Source organism: Cucurbita maxima, unplaced genomic scaffold (genome assembly GCF_002738345.1).
Source record: "Cucurbita maxima cultivar Rimu unplaced genomic scaffold, Cmax_1.0 Cma_Scf00013, whole genome shotgun sequence".
Lineage (NCBI taxonomy): Eukaryota > Viridiplantae > Streptophyta > Magnoliopsida > Cucurbitales > Cucurbitaceae > Cucurbita > Cucurbita maxima.
This window is the reverse complement of record NW_019272029.1, coordinates 2120233-2134790: the sequence shown is the minus strand read 5'-3', so window position 1 is coordinate 2134790 and position 14558 is coordinate 2120233. Positions and strand designations below refer to the sequence as shown.

The window sequence follows — 14558 nt, the reverse complement described above, 5'->3', positions numbered from 1 at the left end:
GCCCCATAAATCACGAATGCGCGATTGATTGCGAAGGACAGCTTCTCTCGTGTGCAGGAGAGAGAGAGATCTATCGTTCTATCGTTCTATCGTTCTATTTGGGGCCGTTCTCTCTAATCCGCTTTCTTCAAGTCCCGTAAGTTTTTCATTCAATTGCTTCTCTCATTTCTCTCCAAGATCTCCCCACAATCCTGTGGATTTTACCCTTAATTTTGATTCATTCTGCTTGGATCTGTCCTCCTGGTGATTCCCTCTTTTTTCCCTCTTTGATCTTCGGTTTATCTTGGAATTGATTGTTCTTTCATGGGTTTTGATTAATTTGAATTCTCTGATCTGGATCTGATCTGACCCTTCTTTGCTTTGGATTGCGTTCGGCATGTTTATACTCGGATTTGCGTTGATGCATGTGTTTACTTTTGTGGGATGATTGTGTTTCCATTGTACTGGATCGGGCGGTCTTATTGGGGATCTTTTTTTTAATGCTTTTATTGTGCTATGTCGATTACTTGGTTTTGGCTTGAATTGTGGATGAAAATGGCGTTATGGTCTTGTTCGTTGTTTCATTTTGAATCTAGGGTATTCAATCTTTGAATCAAAATACCGGATCCTCCTCTCTTTTGGGTTTTATTTACATTTTTGGCTGATTTAAGTATCGGATGCCGTTGTATTTTAAGGGAGGATTGTTCTGGTTTATTTTACTGATGCAGGCTTGTTGTATTTGTTTTCAGTTTACTTGAAAAATGGGGCTGTCTTTCACCAAGCTTTTCAGCCGGCTCTTTGCCAAGAAGGAGATGCGAATTCTCATGGTGGGTCTTGACGCAGCTGGTAAGACAACGATCCTTTACAAGCTCAAGCTGGGAGAAATTGTCACCACCATTCCTACCATTGGTAAGTCGTTGTATCATATCCAACTATTGAATTTATGTATTAGCAAATGGCGGCATTGATGCTTTCTGTTTGCAACAATTTGACGCTTTGTGTCTTGATTGTATCGATGAACATGTTTGTTTAACTTGACAGTTCCCTGTTTGTTTGCACCATCATGTTTATCATCACAAAAAATCTGAGTTGTTATAATGAATTGTTGTTTTATCTATGCGTAGTTGAATTTACAATGGATCTCTGGCTAATTAATCTAATTAAGAATCTAGGATCTGTAAGGGCTTGTGCTTTCATCTCTGATTTTTTTAATATTGGCTGGTTAGAGGCTATGAGTGAACCATACAATCATAACTTTCTGTCATAGTTGCACGAGATTCCCGAAATGTTGCCAAAGTGGGCTGATTGAAACAGTGATCTATTCATAGGCTAACTGACTTGCATATGAGTGTGCAGGTTTTAATGTTGAGACTGTGGAATACAAGAACATCAGCTTCACCGTCTGGGATGTTGGGGGTCAAGACAAGGTACATTGATTGGTCCTATTCTGTAATGTTGGCTTTCTACTTTCTCTGTTCGATCATTCGAGGTGCTAAACTTCTGACAGTGTTTTTTTGAATCAAATGATAATGTTGCTGTCGTTGTACAGAGTTCCTATTTGTAACATGATAGATGCTTGTTCTTAAGCTGTCAATGTTGATCGATAGATGTTAATATCTGGCGTCTTATATGCCCTTATACTTTTCCGTTGTATTACCTGGCTTTTAGTCACAAGTATAGATTTTACAAGTGAACCCCTCTAAACTTCTGAACTTTCTTAGGAGTGTTGAGTTATAATTTTCTATGTAACGTGTATATAATTTGATACTCGTGCTTCCACAGACTCATAGGTGCTAGCCAATCATCTAGCACATGGGTAATACTAGCTTTTCTCTCTTTGTTCTCTCCACTGATTTGATGTCTGTTTTGTTCCTAGATCCGACCATTGTGGAGGCATTATTTCCAAAACACCCAAGGACTTATTTTTGTGGTGGATAGCAATGACAGGGACCGTGTTGTTGAAGCTAGGGATGAGCTGCACAGAATGTTGAATGAGGTACTCATAATAAAGACCGATTATCAGATCCCGATAGCCTTTGCATATGCTACAGGAAACAGTTGTTTCATTCTAGTTTATTGTCTAAATGATTACATGCGTTGCACTTACAGGATGAGCTGAGGGATGCAGTGCTTTTGGTATTTGCCAACAAGCAAGATCTTCCCAATGCCATGAATGCTGCTGAGATCACCGATAAGCTTGGTCTTCACTCCCTCCGACAACGTCACTGGTACATTTGATGATCATCAAACTCTAAACACTTGCAATGGCTTAAACATTAAGGTAGTAATACAATGTCTTGAAATCCCGTTTCAGGTACATCCAGAGCACATGTGCCACATCCGGTGAAGGGTTGTATGAAGGACTTGACTGGCTCTCAAACAATATTGCCAACAAGGTAAAACATAACAATGTTCTGTGTTTAATTAAATGCACGCGTCTACTACAGTACGTGGTAGAAGACCTATCTTTTCACTCTGGGATTTTGAATCTTAATAATTTTCACTGTCTAGTTTTATTTTGTCTCGGGATAACATAATCTGAACTCTCGAGCTCATAATAGTATCAGTTTTGCCTTTATTTCTAAAACTCTAAAACGCATAATCTTACTGAAAAGGAACTGTATTGAAAAGGACAGCAAGATTGCTTGTTTCAATCGGGTTAGTCGGGCTTGTAGTGTACAAAATTGACTAGCTTCTGGTTCAAGTTCATCGACTCGATAATATGATTGCGTTATTTGTTGTGATTTGCAGGGATAGATGGGTTTCATTTGAGGTGGGATTGCTTCTGGAAATTCAAATGAAAGTCATTTTTGTTGCAGTCCCTGTGATCTATAAGGATGTTCCCAGTGGATGATTCCTAGGTTGGGTTTGAATTCTGAATAATGAAAGAAATTTTTGAAGTATTTTGTGGTGTTATCGACTCAATAGCATTGTTTTTATGTAATGAATTAATGATGCTTCTTAAATAGATGGATGTATTTGTACGAGAATCATGTTTGCTTTTTGAAATGGATTGCTGAAAAGAAATCACCTTGTAACTTTATTGGATTACATCAATGGCCTTGTATCTCGTTCCTATCTCCATCCCCAAAACCTTACCTTGGATTCGATTAGGTTGTAGTACAAACTTAACCACCATTCCCCAACTCGATCGATCGAATAAACCTTTTGTCCAACTCGATCGAAGAAACCTTTGATCTCTAGTGGAACTTTTTGATCTTCTTGACTAGATGGGGGATTAGATGCTAAATGTGTTGGTTTTATCTGGCATTTGATTGCATGGGCTCACCGTGCACTTGTATGGTCACGGTCACGAACACATGGTTCAGTTTGATTTTTAAACCCAAACCGGTAGTGAACACTATGTTGCCATAAGAACTTGTTCAAACCTTTATCTTTGTTACACAAACACTAAAAAGAAAACCCATAGGGCGATTTCAATCAACTCAAAGAATGAACTTAGATCCGAATCCTCTAAATAATACTTCTAACACATACAAGACTAAAACTATAACGATTGCTGGAATGATAATAATTATCATCCTCATCCAACTACGCATCAACAATGTATGAAAGTGAGCACAAGATTGATAGTTAAACGTTCTTAAAAAAACCAACTTCAACTATATGTCATCGTTTTCCCTTACCCTCGAGGAATGTTGTAGAGCCATTTTTGAACCACCGAAACTAACACTAATGGCTTCAAACTCATCCATATCTATATTAGAAAGGGATATATATCTTTTCTTTTTTTTTTTCCTTTTGAATTTGGGTTGACCTATACCCATAACTAAAGTAGCCTAACAAAACAACAAATCAAATCAATTTTATGGTGTTATTGATTAGGGTTAGGTCAATAAAAATTGGATTTTTATTTGAATCAAATCTCAAACCTTCACTCAACTCAATCCATTGGTTGGATCCAATCATAATGGGAGAACCTTCTAATTTGACTATCAAAATTAAATCCCAAGTTTTAATATACATTAAATTAATAATAATAATAGTGGAGCAAATTCAATTATTTATATTTTCTACCCATAGAGAATATAGAATATGATGCAATATAAAAAATTAAATAAATTTTAACCCAGCCTTAATTCTCACACTAACAGCTATGAAATTCCCTTTGTTTATAACATTCTTGTTTGTTAAAGATGAACATACAAAAGGTTTCAAACTTTAGACCAATTTTAAAGTAAAATACATGTTAAAGAATTGTTTTTTAAGTTTCAAATGTAGTCTACGATTCCAAAACCATTTTCAAAAAGAAGATTAAAAGAATTTATTCGTATAAACATGTTTAGCATTTTTTTTTTTAAAAAAAAACAAAAATAAAATGTAACGATCAACGTTGAAGTTCCTATGATTGAGCTACCAAATCCTCACGATCGCTTTCATCTGAATGTGGTCTTGGTTCATTCATGTACCTTCTAATTATCAACAAGGATTTGTTCAAAACCCACGTATATCTTGAGCCTATTTCACTAAATCCAAAATGACTCCTAACATTAACCCTCACTCTCAAGTCGTGAATATGATCTTCTTGCTTCATGTTCGACTTAGCCCTTGACCTATTTGGTAGGTTCTAAAACGACCCATATAATCAAAAACAAAACTTTGATTAAAGGATAATGGTAAGATTAAAAGTGTTTAATGGAAAGATGTGATTATAAAAAGTGGGTCACACTCACTTATAAGTGCCACTGAATTTAGACCCTTCTCTTTGTTTATCTTCCCAATTGGGAGTCCTAACAGCTAAAATGCCCACAATTTGTTGCATAGTATATGATTCAAAGAATGTTAGGCCCTTCTTATTAATATTTTATTATTTCAACATTTTGACTTTGACCTTACCTAATCTATTCTCCCTTCTTCTTAATTAACAAATATTTATACCTTTGTTCTTCGGTGCTTCTTCATCGTTGTTATAATAACTGATCTCAGTTATAATTTTTTCGATCATTTGTGTCAAGTTGTAATGATCCATACTCATAATTTACGTTACTTACTCCTTCTAAGAGTGAACACTATTCTCACAGATGAACACGAGTCTATATAAGTATTCTCTTATCTAGATGTAGTTTCGATTCATTTATGTGTCTCTTTTTTATTTGGGTATCACACAAAAGATCTTATCTAATAACAATTTTGTTCAATCTTCCATAATTTTTTTTATTCTTATTCCATTTTGTTCGAGAAATTTCCCTTCAAGTATTGTAAACTATATAACATACCACAAAGATCGCCCTCATTTGGTGCGATGAATGACGAACAAAAAAAAAAAAATGGAAATGATGAATTGTCACTTTCACTTTCTTTTTTGAACTTTTTTTTTTCCCTTTCCCAAATTAAAACCCTTTGGAATTCTTGTGTCATTATTGAACATAACAAAATAAGAGGGTTCCAACAAAAATCTTGATTGAAATCATGGGAATTTATGACTTTTCTTTTCTTTTTTCGGAAAAACAAAATCAATGTCGTATCTAACAAATCAATCATCGAAGAACTTAAAAAAAAAAAAAAAAAATTTACTTCTAATGTTTTTTTCACTAAATTCTTACCGATTTAAGGGTTAAGATTGACGTTTATGTAAGTTTAAGGTGCAATTTGAAGCGTTGAAATGGGTACTAACTCGATAAAAGTTGATATCAAATTTGAGTTTTTGGTTGTTTTAATGTGTTGTATTGATGATAGGTGTAAGGGTGTAAGAAGATGATGGAAACAAAAAAGGGAGAGTTTGAAGAAGACAGCTTCAAATAAGGTGAGTTTACAGCATTGAAACGCAACTTTGGGCGGTTTTGGCTAAGAGATTTGGTTCTTAAATCATTCAAACATCTCTTCTTTCTTTGTCTAATGATAACTTTTCCAAATCAACGTGGCAGTTTATAATGCATTCATTTCAATTATCTTTATCAATCCAATCTAATCCAAGCAACACTTTTTAAAATTACACGTTAGATGGTGATACACAACGAGCCAAAATGAATAATATTTGCTATTAGAGCCAAACACCAGACAACGTTGACCCTCTTTGAATTGTGAGATCCCACATTTGTTAGAGAGGAAAACGAAACATTTCTTATAAAAGCATGAAAATCTCTCCCTAATAGACACGTTTTAAAACCGTGAGGTTGATGACAATATATAACGAGCCAAATTTGTTAGTGAGATGTTACACTTTTTTTAAGCAAAAGTTAGAAATAGCATCTATGGCCAATTGAGATAAAGTTTCGTCTTTTTCATTGAATACGGTCCTAGAAATACATGATAAACACATGCAACCACAATTAGTAACTTTGGTGAACTTTTTTTTTTTCACGAGCCTCTTTTATATAGGTATAAACATGAAAGGGTATCTTTCAAATTTAAAGAGACAATGATTCTCTTTACAAAATTCACCCGAATGTGTAACCCTAATTTAAAGCAGTCGAATATATCCATATAATAATGTAAGAAAGATTTGAAACATGAATACTATCTGTTTAATTGAGACCGACCGATATCTAATTTACTTCTAAACTTTGCCAACTTAGAACGGAATCTACAAAAGCTAATCAATTAGATGCATAGCTACATGAAAGAAACCTAACCCTAAGTGTCGGTTCTACCATAATAGCCTTTTTGTTGAGTTAATAGTAATTACCTAAACAAGGCTGCTATGATAGTTCTAAATTCTTTTCTTTCATTTCAACATTTCAAATCATATCAAGATTTAAAGGGCTGTCGTTATTCGTTTTGTAACAGTTAAGTTCAATGTTAGTTAATATTGTCTAAATTGAGCTTTTCCTTTCGAGCTTCCTCTCAAAGTTTTTAAAACGCGTCTACTCGAGAGAGGTTTCCAACATCTTTATAAGGAATGTTTCGTCATCTTCCCCAACTGATGTTTTGAAATCAATTCAACTATAGTTTAATGGATAAGACACCAATTTCGGAAGATAGTTAATTGATTTTTTTAAGAAAAAAAACATTACCGTATATGTCAATTACCATTAAGTCAAGCATAGTTCGGTAATTGAAACAACTTAAAATGTATTTTTTTTATTTAATGTAATTTAAAAAAAAAAAAACTAAATTATATAGTAAAAAATAAATATATATTCGTACATAAACGTTTAAAATTAAGGAAGCGTGTGTGAGGTGGCACCCATTAATTATTATATTTTATTTTTATAACAATATTCTAATTTTGGTCCATCATTTCCACATTCACATTAAACTAATAAGGGAATTTAAATTAAAGGGTTAAATGTGGAATTATTTTAAATTAATGGGTCACTAAAAAATTATTCTTTTTCCATCTTCAATACAATTTGGATATTTCTAACTATTATTCAATTATTAATTAATTTCAAATTTTGAAAAATCTAATATTTAATGATTTTGTAATAGCTCACGATGGTTAATAGATATTGTCCACTTTGATCTATTATGTATCGTTGTCAGCCTCACGATTTTAAAATGCGTCTACTAGAGAGAGGTTTTTATATTTTCATAAACAATGTTTCGTTCTCATTTTCAACTAATTTTTTTATTAAGGTTCGTGCATGAACTTAAAAGAGGGTAATGCTCTTGTCAATGGAAGGTATGAGAAAATTTGGCCTTAATAGTCAACCGCGTTGACTTGCTTTGTTTTTTCCATTACAATGGTTGCAACCTACCTACCACCAAATTTTGAACAAAACCCGTTTGCTTCGATCTTGTTTGATAACCATTTTATTTTTAGTTTTCGATCTTGTTTTGTTATCAACTTTCTACTAATATTTTTAAAAATCAAGTTAAGTTTTGAAAACTATAAAACGTTTATAGAAGGTTGATTTTCCACCTTACAATAGGTTCGCTTTGAGTTGGATGAGATTCTATCGGCCGAACTTTGCGAAATAGGGTTAGCTTCAACTCAATTAAAACATGGGCTAATTTCAAACTCGATTTTCATAATTTTTAACAAAATAGAGATTTTGTTCAAAAAAATAAATAAATAATATAGTCGTCATTATTTGACACAGAGAGCAAACCTGACTTCCAAACAAACTACCAAATAAAAAAAATATCTTCAAAAAAGGAAAAAGAAATTAAAAAATTAAAAAAAAAAAAGAATTAATAAGTTGATCAAATTGAGAAAGAAAGAAGACTTGGACTCACCTTTTTCCTCCCAAATTGCCAATATGGGTTTGTCAAATGGAAAAATTACAAGTCAAAGGGTCAACTCCATTTAATTAAACAAATAAATAAATAAATATTATGAATATTTACATTAATTAATCACTTAATTAACATCCTAATCTTCCATATATATATATATATATATATATATATATATATATATATATAGATATATATATAGATATAAACATAGATGGTTGGATAGTCTCTTCATAGCCTTTTCCTTTTTTTTCTCTCTCTTTACCTTTTCTCTGTCTTATCAAATAATCCCACTTGGATTCTGAACCAAAAATCCATTCTTTTCCCGATGGATGTTAAAATGAGAGGCTTTACGGCGGAGGAGGCGGAGGAGGGCGTCCGGAAAGGCCCCTGGACGGTGGAGGAGGATGCTGTTCTCTTCAATTACGTTCACTCCCACGGCGAAGGGCGCTGGAACGCCGTCGCTCGTTGCACTGGTTCGTGTCGTTCCTGGCGGCGCGTCTAAATAAGAATTTATTATGGGTTTGTTTTTTTGATGGGAAATTTGTGAATTTGTTTTAGGTTTGAAGCGAACGGGTAAGAGTTGTAGATTGAGATGGTTGAATTACTTGAGGCCGAGTGTTAAACGTGGTAATATCACTCTCCAAGAACAGCTCTTGATTCTTGACCTCCATTTTCGATGGGGAAACAGGTGAATTATCCAAATTTTCAAAGTTTTTCTTTCTTTTTTTCATCTGGGTATGCTTAAAAATTGAATCTTTTAATGACCCACTTCGAAAAATGGAGTCTTTTTTATTGGAGGAAAAAAAAAATATGATGGAATTGGAATTGGAATTGGAACAGGTGGTCCAAAATTGCGCAATATTTACCCGGAAGAACGGATAACGAAATTAAAAACTATTGGAGAACCCGAGTTCAGAAGCAAGCCAAACAACTTAAGTGTGACGTGAACAGTAAGCAATTTCGAGATGCCATGCGATATGTGTGGATGCCCCGTTTGCTAGAACGGATCCAAGCCTCTACTGACTCAGTTACTGATGTCGCCGTCTCTGCCTCCACTGATGTCGTCCTATCTCTCGAACAAACCCAACCATCACCTTCGAGGTCTAGTTGGGTCAATCCTCATGTGACTCCCTCAACTTCGTCATCAGACTCTGTTTCTAATAAGGTTGTTAAATCATTACAAAATTCTTACGTTAAATGAATGACCTAAACTCGAAAGGTTATGATATATCTAACCATTTATTTGTATGTATGATATAGGTTCAACTTCAAGTTTTTCCTGTTTCAAACGTGATGGAAGACTTTAGCTTGGTTGGTACGAGCGAGGAGGAGGGAATGATGATGGTAGTGCAACAAGGGTGTGACGGGGAAGCGACGAATGGTTGGATAGGTGGCGGAGAGTTATTGGAGGATGGGTTTTGGGATGGGGAAGACATGTGGTTCTTGTAGGAACAATTTGGTGATGATGTTTAATAAGAACATTAGATTAGAAATCCTCCAATTTGAATTTGGTTACGTGACGGAAAATGTTATAAATAGGGGAATGAATGACTTGACGAACTAGAAGTGTAGACTAAAAAAAACATGATGACAAACAAGGAACATTGACAGCTTATGATGTCCACTACCTTCGTAACATTTAGTTTTGTAAGTTTATACATTAATGTTTTGTCTTAAATTACACACTTTGCCCTTACTAACATTATGTTTAATTTAATTAATAACTATAGTTCCAACTGACCTATTGCGTATCATCGTTATTCAGCTCTCCAATCGATGTCGGATTCACAATAAACGCTAACACATAGCCTGATTTTTGACTTTGATACTATTTGTTATAGTCCAAGTCCACCACTAGATCGGATTCTAATACCATTTGTAACCACTTTGGCCCATTACATATTGTCGTTGTTCCCCTCTTCAACTGATTCGTCTGTTGTTTGACTCTAATACCATTTGTAACAGCTTAAACCCCCCACAAACCGATATTTTATTAAAACACTTTTAATTTAAGTAATTATTTTAAAACAAAAGTATCTCGGTCATAACAATTTTACTTTTAATTTTGTTGGTATAGATATTAATTTTCAATTCTTTTAAATTTTTGTTAGTCATCTTATCTTCAATATCACTATCATTCAAATGTGATATCGGTTCATTTATGCACCACTTCTTTAATCAGATATCACATGACTTAGTCAGAGTTTGAGAGTCGAATTGGGTTCACCCTCAAATCCTTCAAGTGGAGGCATGTATTTGACATGTTCCGTTAGCCTCGTGACATGTTCCGCTTTCTATATTGGTTGTCTCTAACCTTGTTCAATTTTTTATCCAAAATTATTAGTAACAATTATTAAATATGTATTTTTATTTTTTTAAAATAGGAAAAAAGAAAAAAAAAAACAAATTATGCAACACTTGGTTAAATTTTAAAGTTGGAGTACTAAATTAATCTAAATTTATGGTTTAATTCGGGGAAAATAAGAATATTTAATTTATATGGTTCCTAAAAATAAAAATGGGTTGGAACATAAAGGGAAATATATGACTCATGCTTACCTCATCATGATCACCATTTCCACTCACAAACTCAATAAATAAATTAAAATTTTATATTAATCTCAATACATTTCTTTTTCTATATTATTGGATTTTTACGTCACGCACACATCAACATATTGATATATATATATATATATATATATATATATATATATATATATATATATATATATATATATATATATATATATATATATATATTTTGCTACATAATTCAAACATTAATTCTATATATCATTAAATTTCTTGTGGTAATAATGTAATTCGAAATCCGAACCCTAACAATCTCCCGTAGTCTCGGTTTATTCCTGCACCATTTTTTTACTCGGGTGTCACATGTCCACCAACTTTCGTTTTGATTCGTCCCCAAACTATATCTTACTGGGAGAGATACCGCTCTAACACCATTTGTATCGACCCTATTCCCAGGATTCATAATCCAAATTCGGCATCTAATGGCCCCAGCAATCCCCTACATTTTCAGCGATATGGTCACGCTACCTACTAGAGTGAAAACTATTTCAACAAACCAACGTGAATTCTTTCCGCATATTTTATCCTCACTCACATACATCCTAGAAAAATTCTTAGAAGGTCACTTGACATAGGATTTCTCCAAGTAAATCACGTTTAACTGTGAAGATCATATGATTAAGCCATCGAAAAAAAAGACACACCTTGTTGATATAGATAGTAACTTTCAATTATTTTAAGCATTTTTTAGTCATTCTATCTTCAGAGTCTTTCGCACTCGGGCGTAATCTCGATTAATTCATGTACCCCATTTTTACTCGGATGTCACAAATAGCAACATTCTGTAAATTAGACTATAGTTTTCCTTCCTCAAAATATTGTTTTAGCCTATAATATTACTCAAACATTGTGGATAATTATTCATTCGATTAAAGAAACACGAACTAACTCCACTACCCTAATTATATTAGTAGTATAAGAATCATATCCCCTCTCTATCATATTCATTTAAATTAAACTATTTTTTCTCGAACATAAAGTAATCAGTCAATATTTTCTTAGTGGAGGACGTAACTAACACGTAGGTGGTCACAAAAGTAAAAGCCATGAGAGTTCAATTCCGTAGAGGATTACCCCACATACGTAGGAGGGGAGACCCTAAACACCATATAGATATCAATCAAATCAGCACTTTGGGATTTTAATATGGAATACAGCCATGGGTTCTCCATTATATACCAATGGCTGAGTTGGGACAATTTGTACCCAACAAAATAGCCCTTCCCAATGGGTCCTCTACAGTCCTTAGTGGAGTACTATATTCTTGGTGACCCATGTGATTGGTCTGCCAATTGGGTCCATATATATTCATAACTTTCTAGGGTCTTTAGGGCTCATGGCTGCAATGAATGACCTCAAACTTCTTCTTCTTCTTCTTTTAGGGTGTAATTTGTTCATGCAATCTTATTCACTGAGTGATGTGGAGGAAAGGGAGGACTACAAGAATTGGCTCTCATGGAACCTTCAAAATTACAAGAAGAAGGCAGTTTGGAAGCCGGGTTCGCAGCCAAACTCCGGGTGGTTTCAGGGCGTCGGAGTTCTCGATGATAAATTGAGAAAGGCCGAGAGCAACAAAGTGAGAATCGTCATTAGCCAAGACGGGACGGGCGATTTCGTGACCATTGGAGAAGCTCTTAATAGCATTCCGAAACCTAATAGTAAAAGAATCGTTTTGGTCATCAATCCAGGAGTGTATAGGTACAGTAACTATTAGAAATCATGGACCTCCACAATGATATGATATTGTTCACTTTGAGCATAATTTCTCGTGACATGATCATCTCCTTAATTAGCTAATATATGATACTAATGGTGTAAAATTGGATCGAGTTCAGTGAAAAGATCAGCATTCCTAAAACCCTACCATTCGTAACGTTTCTTGGAAGCGCCAGTCACGACCCGCCGACCATCATCGGAAACGACACGGCGGTGGTGATCGGAGGAGATGGGATACCATTGGGGACGTTGAAGAGTGCGACTGTGGCTATCAATGCCAATTATTTTGTAGCTATTAATATCAAGTTTGAGGTAAAAGATTCAATGTTGATGCCACAAACACAACGTTCCAAGAAATGGCTATCATTTTGAGTTAAATACGATCATGGGTTTGCAGAATACAGCAATGCACGAGGTGGGATCGGTGCGAGGACAAGGAGTGGCATTGAGAGTATCAGGAACAAAGGCTGCCTTTCACAATTGCAGCTTTTATGGAGATCAAGACACGCTATATGATCATAAGGGTCTTCATTATTTCAACAATTGCTACATCCAAGGCTCGGTGGACTTCATATTTGGCTATGGAAGGTCCTTCTATGAGGTTAAATCTAAGTTTAGTTAATAAAGTTTGCACCTTTATTTAAGATTGTTCATGTTTTGAAATGGGTTTGTGCAGAAATGTTATTTGAACTCCATAGCTAAGAAAGTGGCTTCTGTGACGGCTCAAAAGCGATCAAAATCTTCAATGGGAAGTGGGTTTTCGTTCAAAGATTGTGTTGTAACGGGGAGTGGACAAATCTACTTGGGAAGAGCTTGGGGAGATTACTCTAGAGTTGTTTTTTCCTATACTTTTATGGACAAGATTGTTCTTCCTCAAGGTTGGAACGATTGGGGCTCGAGAAAACGTCAATCGTAAGCAACTTATAACTTTATATCTTTCCATTCATGTCCACTGTGAGATCCCACTGTTAGTTGAACTCATTGTGCATAAGTTTTTGTGGCTTTGTTTTGGACTTCCCCAAAAGGCCTCACATAAACGCAGAATTATTCAGCAGATGTAGGACTTTCATCCAACACCCTCATCAGTGATTGGGGAAGAGAACGAATCATTCTTTATAAGGGTGTGAAAACCTCTCTCTAACATATGGGTTTAAAAACCTCGATAGAAACTCGAAGGAAAAGTCCAAAAAAGACAATATCTATAGTGATGGGTTTGAACTGATCCATCTAGAGGAGCTCGGATTAGTTAGTTAGGGTTGGTGCATATTCACATTGTATTTTTTGATGGATGTAGGACGGTGTATTATGGAGAGTACAAGTGTAGTGGACCAGGGGCAGACCTAAGCGGAAGAGTAAGATGGGCTCACAACCTCACAGATGAAGAGGCTCAGCCATTCATTGGGACTCACTATGTTGAGGCTGATACATGGCTTCTTGCCCCTTACAACTCTTAAATTTATCAACCCTTTCAAGATTTATGCTCTTTCCATTATATATTATATATTGTATCCAAATATTTCAAATTCTTAAGAATTTCTAAATATAATCTTCGATATTTAAATTAAAAAAAAAAAAAAAATCCTTGTCGAAATGGATCGTTCATCTACTCTCATAACATTTAAAAATTTAGGGGTTAAATTGTTGAGTAAATGCTACTAAATAAAAATAATTCAAAACAATAATAAATCTTATAACAAATTAAAATTAAATATATTTTGATTTTTTTCATGCAATATCTTTAGATTCCATTTTCTTACAATATTATTTCATATCTTAATTATATCTTTAATCTCTCAACTTCAATTAAAATAATAATAATAATAATAATAAGGATAAAATAAAATAAAAATCTAAATATTTATAGACTATATAAAAAAAAAATGGAGAGAATAATTTTTAAAAATATAATTATAATAAACAACGGTCATATTTCAAAAAAAATATGCTTAGACTTTTATAAAAGATTTTAATCATCGATTATAATAATTTAATATAAATTTAAACGAGGATGGTATTTTAAGAAATTTAGTGAGAATATTATTTTGCATTGTGTTTAATTAAATTACAATAATTAGTAGGTTTTGTACAAATAAATAACTTAAGCGTAAATTATATAATTAGTT

At 33.9% G+C, this 14558-nt stretch overlaps 3 protein-coding genes and 1 long non-coding RNA gene across 6 annotated transcripts; 3 read left to right on the top strand and 1 right to left on the bottom strand.

The window, feature by feature from the left end:
* The first annotated feature begins 2 nt into the window (after positions 1-2).
* On the top strand, positions 3-3030 carry LOC111488101 (ADP-ribosylation factor-like). Of its 3 annotated transcripts, none has more exons than XM_023135741.1 (7): positions 3-136; positions 729-888; positions 1336-1406; positions 1856-1975; positions 2089-2207; positions 2294-2375; positions 2731-3030. In XM_023135741.1, exons 2-7 carry the CDS (start codon positions 741-743, stop codon positions 2734-2736), a joined length of 546 nt encoding a protein of 181 aa, XP_022991509.1. In that variant the 5' UTR covers positions 3-136; positions 729-740; the 3' UTR covers positions 2737-3030. The 3 variants fall into 3 exon arrangements, with proteins under 3 accessions (XP_022991509.1, XP_022991507.1, XP_022991508.1); XM_023135739.1 differs by lacking the exon at positions 2731-3030 and adding an exon at positions 2438-2481 and having other exon boundaries at positions 2294-2394; XM_023135740.1 differs by lacking the exon at positions 2731-3030 and adding an exon at positions 2438-2481 and having other exon boundaries at positions 11-243; positions 2294-2394.
* Positions 1413-14451, bottom strand: LOC111488102. The gene is made up of 3 exons (XR_002719163.1): positions 14440-14451; positions 4410-4412; positions 1413-1533 (listed from the first exon to the last, which is right to left on the bottom strand). It is a non-coding gene; the product is annotated as an uncharacterized LOC111488102 (long non-coding RNA).
* LOC111488100 (transcription factor MYB78-like) lies at positions 8349-9834 on the top strand. The gene is made up of 4 exons (XM_023135738.1): positions 8349-8597; positions 8683-8812; positions 8965-9289; positions 9385-9834. Exons 1-4 carry the CDS (start codon positions 8450-8452, stop codon positions 9571-9573), a joined length of 792 nt encoding a protein of 263 aa, XP_022991506.1. The 5' UTR covers positions 8349-8449; the 3' UTR covers positions 9574-9834.
* On the top strand, positions 12031-13990 carry LOC111488099 (probable pectinesterase 53). Its single transcript, XM_023135737.1, has 5 exons — positions 12031-12417; positions 12555-12747; positions 12833-13036; positions 13112-13347; positions 13730-13990. The coding sequence occupies exons 1-5, from the start codon at positions 12056-12058 to the stop codon at positions 13887-13889; spliced, it is 1155 nt and encodes a 384-aa protein (XP_022991505.1). The 5' UTR covers positions 12031-12055; the 3' UTR covers positions 13890-13990.
* Positions 14452-14558: the final 107 nt, after the last annotated feature.

Bases quoted from the DNA above. Each gene is read 5' to 3' on its own strand.
- LOC111488100 (XM_023135738.1), top strand. From the start codon at position 8,450: ATGGATGTTAAAATGAGAGGCTTTACGGCGGAGGAGGCGGAGGAGGGC. The intron at 8,813-8,964 runs GTGAATTATCCA...GAATTGGAACAG, and splicing joins CATTTTCGATGGGGAAACAG to GTGGTCCAAAATTGCGCAAT. The intron at 9,290-9,384 runs GTTGTTAAATCA...TGTATGATATAG, and splicing joins CAGACTCTGTTTCTAATAAG to GTTCAACTTCAAGTTTTTCC.
- LOC111488099 (XM_023135737.1), top strand. From the start codon at position 12,056: ATGGCTGCAATGAATGACCTCAAACTTCTTCTTCTTCTTCTTTTAGGG. The intron at 12,748-12,832 runs GTAAAAGATTCA...ATGGGTTTGCAG, and splicing joins CTATTAATATCAAGTTTGAG to AATACAGCAATGCACGAGGT. The intron at 13,348-13,729 runs GTAAGCAACTTA...TGATGGATGTAG, and splicing joins GGCTCGAGAAAACGTCAATC to GACGGTGTATTATGGAGAGT.
- LOC111488101 (XM_023135739.1), top strand. From the start codon at position 741: ATGGGGCTGTCTTTCACCAAGCTTTTCAGCCGGCTCTTTGCCAAGAAG. The intron at 1,976-2,088 runs GTACTCATAATA...TTGCACTTACAG, and splicing joins TGCACAGAATGTTGAATGAG to GATGAGCTGAGGGATGCAGT. The intron at 2,208-2,293 runs GTACATTTGATG...ATCCCGTTTCAG, and splicing joins TCCCTCCGACAACGTCACTG to GTACATCCAGAGCACATGTG.